The sequence below is a fragment of the Lathyrus oleraceus genome, chromosome 6, assembly GCF_024323335.1.
Source record: "Lathyrus oleraceus cultivar Zhongwan6 chromosome 6, CAAS_Psat_ZW6_1.0, whole genome shotgun sequence".
NCBI classification, from domain to species: domain Eukaryota; kingdom Viridiplantae; phylum Streptophyta; class Magnoliopsida; order Fabales; family Fabaceae; genus Lathyrus; species Lathyrus oleraceus.
In genome coordinates, this window is record NC_066584.1 from 464,907,106 (window position 1) to 464,913,825 (window position 6,720).

Consider the following 6,720-nt stretch of genomic DNA (forward strand, 5'->3'; position numbering starts at 1 on the left):
AACCTTCGGCGTGTTTGGAAGATTGACATCAACAAAGAGTCGATGGTCAATAGGATTATTCCAATTGGAGAGACTTCACTAAAGAGATGTATCGTCATTGGAGGAATCAACGTCAACACGTCTTAAACGAATCAATCATACGTGATGCTAAGCAAACTCAACATTATATGGCTTGGTTTAGATCGATTACAACGCCACAGTTTGTGTCTGAGTCAAGGTATTTGATTGATCCACACCAACGAGTTTCGTCATCATACGCCCAACAACCAACCCCACACTCTTACCAAACCCAAGAACAATGTCAATTCACCCTAACCAAATGACCAACCTCACACCATCACCATAACATATACACCCAACCACCAAACACGCAATCTCGCAACCAATTCATGTCACACACCCAAACTCAAAACCAGGAACCAAACCCTTACGATCAACAACCATACACAACCACCACATCTGTTTATAACCCAGATGATTCATACGATTCAACCTTATCTCACCATAACCATCCACTTATGAACACCCAAACATCTCATCGCCGCATCACCCAACCATTGTTTGACTTTCTTACACCACATGACCAATGTTTCGTTTCCAAAATGATTCAATTCGGACAACCATACTGTCCACAAACAACCCAACAACAACAACCCAACTACGACAACATGGATACCGAACTCAATTACGATAGTACCGCTGACAGCAACCCTCTCAACTATTGAGGAGAAATGATGACAAATATGTCACATACCGTTGGACCTTCCACCGGACCTTCCACCAACCACCATTGCATCATATCAGCCCTCAAAAATCTCAAACACGTCAAAAAAATCGTGGAAGACCTTAAAGACAGGCTAACGCACCAGAATGTGAAACATGAGACGTTTTAATCGGACGGATCATTGATTTTCTTGTCAACTATTGTATATTTTAATTTTATATCATAATATTATTAATCATTTTTATTTACTTTTTTATTTCAATTTTATTTAAATATAATATAAAAAATTTATAAATAAAAAATTAATATTCAAAACATCCGCCACATAAAAGAGTACATCAATTGCTATCCTTGATTCAATGGCATGCTTAGGGGATAATTGAAAAGTGATTATTTTTGAAAAACTTGGTTATTTAAAAAAAAAATCTTTCATTTTTCTTTTTAACTTTGGTATTGTTTTCATTTTTTTTTCTCATAAAAATATTTAAAGAAATAAAAGAAGTTGCTAATTATTAATTATGAACTATAGCAACAAGCAGCAACTCCGGTTGTATATGGTGCTCAAATATGAGCTATAGACTATTTGGATGATTTTATCAAACATCATTTATAAACTTGTGAAGATAGAAACTAATCTAAACTTTGGAACCTGCCTTCTATATCACAAAAATGACACATTCACATAAACTTGGAACCTGCCTTTTATATCACAAAAATTAAACAAAGGTGTATAGAATGTTCTAATGCAGCCATAAGTTCATCACATTGATAACGGTTTGATATTTACAACATACGAAAATAATCCCCCAGGCCTAGTAATTTTCTTCAGTTGAAATAAAGCACTGGTAATTCAAGTAACATAAGTACATTAACCGGTGCAAATTCCATTTGGCTTTGATATAAGAAGATAGCTGCTTAGCCCTCAACTTAAACCAAACCCACTAACACCGTTTAAAGGTATTGGATAGGGAACAGAACAAGTGACCTAATGTTTTTGTGTGTGAAATTACCTAAACTCCCGAAGGAGCGGCGGCTTGAGGGTTCCCGCCACCTCTCTCAAGTGCTCTTATAGCACGCAATTCATTATAATCCTGATCAAGAAAGTAACTCTTAGAATATATAATGCGTGAAAGATTTAAGGAAATTAAAACATTCATATCAGCGAAATATTTATTACCCGCTTCTCATATGAATTAGCCCCTTCGTCCAATATTCTGTCAGCAAGACCATAGTCTATGGCCTCCTGAGCTCGGAAATATCTTGTCCTCTGGATGTCTTTAGCAATTACTTCCTTTGATTTCCCTGTTCCTTTTGCCAACAGCTCTATGTAATAGTCAGAATTTGCCTCCAGCTCTTTTGCCTGTTATGTATTTGCCGGTATAATCAATAGATAGAACGTCAAAAACAGTGATAGAGACGATAAAGTGAGAGAAGACAACAAACATGTATAGAGTTCACATACCTTAATCCACATATCTGAGACAGAACCACTTGATCTGTGCACTTTCGGGAGAAATACTTTAGCTGCGATAAAAAAAAGTTAGAGCCCACAGTTAGAAAGAAAAAAACAGCAATGCTTAAAATCAAATATCCTTATACTCCACCAAATCTGTAAAATGAAAAGTATACAATAATGTATCTCGCTACTTTATACAGAAAACCAAGACAAGAATCCAACCGACACGTAAGAAATATCCCTAATTCAAACTCATTGCAGAAATGAACACTTTTGTCCATTCTCCAAATTTATTCGTGAATCATTATTTATAGAACTTAGAAAGAAGCATTAGTTTGCAGTTCCAAAAAGACAATAAAATTTGTAAGTAATTGTTGTAATATTGTTAGTTTGTAGAGACACTGATTATATTTGGTAGTTTCTTTAGTCAGCTGATCCTAAGGCTAATCACAACATTTGGGATTGATTCCTTCAACCTTGTAAATAAATATTGTACAAATCATTCATGTAATACAGCACAAAACCACAAATTATTCACTATTCAGATTCAAGCGCAATCAAGCAATATTTTTCAAAAGTTTACACAGATAGGATTCTTACTGGATGCATTTGGCAGTAAAGCGCGATAACCCTTTTTTCCAAGAGACAGAAGCATTGCTGCTTGGCCAAACGCCACGGCCATATTCACGGTATAGATTTCAGATTTGACATACTACAGATCAAAAGAAGAAAAAAAAGGATTAATAAGAGAAGTTACAGTGAGTTCAAAGTGATAAACCAAAACACAACATTGCGATGTGTGTAAAAGGGGTATGTGATTCATGATAACTTACAGCCATCATATCAGCTATAGAATAAGCATCGGTTTCTGCTCCCACTGTCTCATTCTTCACATTCTAAACCAGAAATAAAGGAAAGATCAGCCATTGATACAAATAACCACATCATATATTACAAGGGTCGAGGAGAAATTTTAGAACAATGACTATTAACACTTACCTGAGTCCCATATGAATTAATATATAAGTGAACAGGCTTCGTAGGGTTATCATAATCCAACCACATAAGTTGAGCCACAATAAGTTCTGCCACAGCTGGTACAATCTGTATGAATCGGAAAGGGAATATCAAGATGACTAGTATAAAAGGTAGACAATATATTTCTACATACATAGGCAGTAAAAAAAAAGTAATCACTGATATCAAAACAAACATTTCACGATACTTACCGGCAAACCAAGATAAACTATCCGAGAATCCAACAGAAAAGAAGGCAAATCCGGAGGAGACTTCCTAGGCCTTCTCCCCCTACCACCTCCTCTATACATACTAACACTCATGCTGGTCCTTCTAGAGCCATTATTGTCCATGCTAGATATACTACTCATTCCACTATGATCCAAATAACTTTGGGCAGATGAAATGCTTTCCTGCCATAATCACAAATACTAAGAGCACTTCTAACCAGTTAAACATGCTGTGATAAAACTTGGTTACTTTGCAAATCAACCCTCAATCAATAATTATTCTATTAATAGAAAAAAAAATCTTTAGTAAATCAGTGACTTTGATAATATCAAGAGGATATAAATGATGAGAACCTCTGTGACACATTGAGACATCTTGTTCATAGGATTGTCTGCAGACACGAACATGTCCATTTGTGAGGGAGTAAGACCATATAGAAACTGAGGAACATTCTTGTAGTTGTCTATCACTGCATATTAATCGGATAAAAGTCAAGGTTGGGGGTTAGGCACTAAAGTTTTGAAAAAGTACCACTTTGAATATATTTATCATTTGGGTTAGTTAGTTTCCCTCTACCCTTCCTGAATCTCTCATCAATATTAATTGCAGTACATCAATTCTACTCCAGAGTAACCAATCATGTCAAAATCAATTCTACACATCCAGACTCAATTCTAAGTGCTCCAACCGTACACTAATTTAAGGGGTATAAATTTTTATTTCAAAAATTAACGGGGTAAACAGTAGGATTCTAGAGTCGGTATACTGAATTAATAAATCCATGAACATGAACAAATCAAAACACACATGAATAAAACCCTAAAAACTGCAACAAAAAAAAAAATCAATTTTGTCAAAGAAACCACTTCTTGAAGTGGTGGATTTTACTATAATAACCGAAACAAAATCCAATCAAGTAAATTAGCATTAGGAAAAGAGAAAGTGAAGAAAAAACTGACATCCATCTTTGAGATTTTCCTGTCTGAATTGCTTGGGGATGTGGTCGAGAGAGCACTTTGCGGAGAAAGGCTTGAAGCGTTGCGGTTTGGGAGTGGAAGCGGCGTGAGGAAAAGGGAAAGGGTTGGTTCCATGGCGAAGAGTTGAAGAATGGTGGATGAAAGGGGTGGAGAGAGAAGAGGACATTGGGAGTGAGAAATGGAATGGAAATGGTTAGGGTATGCTCCGTTCACCACGGTTTTTAAGATAAATAATACATGGTTATTGTTTTCTTAACAAAGTTTTCATAGCCCTCCAAAAACACAAATTTAATAAAATTATACATTTTTCATAGTCCTCCAAAAACAAAATTTTCTTAATTGTCCGTCGAATTATAAATAATATTATTTTTAAGAGAAATATCGAATATAAAATCTTTATTAAAAATATTATCTTTTTTCTATAATTATTTTTTTGTAGTAAAGAAAAAATGTGAGATTCTTAAATTAGAAATTTTTAGATAAAAAGATAGTAAAATTAATAGTAAGTAGTGTAATATAGTTTCTTTTATCTTATAAAAATTCGAATCAATTCTCCGTACATCCCTTTATCAATGCGCTCTTGAGATTTAAAAAACTATAAATACATGACGAAATGCCATATTATCAAAGAAATATATTCAAAATATTTGACTCGTTTGAATATAATATGATTTATTATGACACAGATAAATATATACATGGAGAATGGAGATATTTTATTTTAGTCTAGATTTGGTAGAACAACCACTATGATTTGTTTCTGAATCACCTGGATTTCTGGTAAAAATGAAAATAATGGACTTAGTAAATATATATGGTTTTATTTACATAAACAACTACTAGAAGTTAAATTCAAACATTCAAAAATATTCTAGAGTAAAAATATTCTTAATTGAATAAAATAAAAACATCTCCATCATTTGAGATATTATTTCTCTTTTCACCATTTTTCAAAGTTGTGTTTTATCTGTTATCAATGTGGAGTTCCAATTAATAGAGTAAATTTTTAGACGTTTGACCTGTTTCAATAAGGATGATAAAAATGTTAGTGAAAGAGTGGTGAAAATGTAAGAAACAATTTTTTATATGTATTGCGGAAAAGGTAAATACACCTTATTGTCGAATTTGTCGATGGATGAAATTGTTTGTTCATCCTTCCATGTGTTCCATTTTATCTTCAAAGTCTCATATCTAAAATTTATTACATAAGAATAGTGAGAATAAATATGACTCAATTGATATCTAACATAAAGGCATAAAATAAATGATTAAGTATAACTTACTTTTATGTCGAAGCAAGTTTCAACATTATTTCGTCTCAACTCCTTACATAATTGGAAGATTTCACTGTGTTCTAGTTTAGTTGTATATTAAAGCAAAAGAAATTTATATTTAGTTATGATATAAAGAATACAATATAATCTTGGTATGTCGTGTAACCAAAATGGGAATCAATGTGTGAGTCTCCAAAGGCCTCTAACATTAGTAGGTTCACAAAATATTAAAATCGTCACGAATAACATCTGTAAAGCATATGGCATTCGGAGACTCGTAACCTCAACCAAACAATCACAAATACTATGATCAGTCTCTAGAAATCCCCTATCCTCGGTTGATTTTTTAAATATATTGAAAGTCGTGTCATTATTTGTAAGAAGATATTCCCAACTAGTTGGACCTGTGACATGAGATAACAACAATCACAAGTGAAACTTCTCTCCCTCTGAAGGTGATATCGTATAGATTCTCCCGATAAATTTTCCTGTTGACCGCCTACGATATCATTCCATGTCCCGTTTGTTCCAACAATAATACTCTAGAATCTCTCTATACAGATAATTTCCTGCTTGTGGATCTCGCAGATTCAATGCAAAGAATCATGTGAGCATTGTTTTGGAGTTGCATTCATTATTTAACACATTTGCAATTTGATGATGATCATAAAAGCGTACTTGATGGCGGTTGGGCAAATGGATCTGCAATCTTTCAACTGAAAGATGTAATCGGTAAATAGTGAATCAAAATATTTTCCATAATGCCTCAGGAGCACAAATCCATCTTGCATCTACATATTACTGAACTTCATCCTTACATGATCCTTTATGAACCTCCATAGCCACACGATCAGGGCCCTTGTACACATATTTATATAGATACTTGCTATTTTTAATGCTACTGCAAATCTCTACATTAATGTGACAATCATACTTTAACAGTAACCAAGGGTTATAAGGAACCACCCATCTATTATCGATAAACCTATCTCTACCTAACGATATAGATTCATCAAACTTTCTCCTATACTCGGGATATGA

General features: G+C 33.8%; 1 protein-coding gene across 1 annotated transcript; it reads right to left on the bottom strand.

Annotated features, from left to right (window-relative positions):
* Positions 1–1,407: 1,407 nt before the first annotated feature.
* Positions 1,408–4,657, bottom strand: LOC127098304 (ATP-dependent Clp protease proteolytic subunit-related protein 1, chloroplastic). Its single transcript, XM_051036864.1, has 9 exons — positions 4,388–4,657; positions 3,782–3,897; positions 3,410–3,610; positions 3,180–3,284; positions 3,014–3,076; positions 2,781–2,892; positions 2,187–2,248; positions 1,902–2,084; positions 1,408–1,815 (listed from the first exon to the last, which is right to left on the bottom strand). The coding sequence occupies exons 1-9, from the start codon at positions 4,569–4,571 to the stop codon at positions 1,735–1,737; spliced, it is 1,107 nt and encodes a 368-aa protein (XP_050892821.1). The 5' UTR covers positions 4,572–4,657; the 3' UTR covers positions 1,408–1,734.
* Positions 4,658–6,720: the final 2,063 nt, after the last annotated feature.

What these genes read in the sequence shown, in the direction of transcription:
- LOC127098304 (XM_051036864.1), bottom strand. Translation starts at nt 4,571, where the DNA reads ATGTCCTCTTCTCTCTCCACCCCTTTCATCCACCATTCTTCAACTCTT. An exon ending in TAGTTTATCTTGGTTTGCCG is followed by an intron (nt 3,285 to 3,409) that starts GTAAGTATCGTG and finishes CGATTCATACAG; the next exon opens with ATTGTACCAGCTGTGGCAGA. An exon ending in TTTACTGCCAAATGCATCCA is followed by an intron (nt 2,249 to 2,780) that starts GTAAGAATCCTA and finishes TTTTTATCGCAG; the next exon opens with CTAAAGTATTTCTCCCGAAA.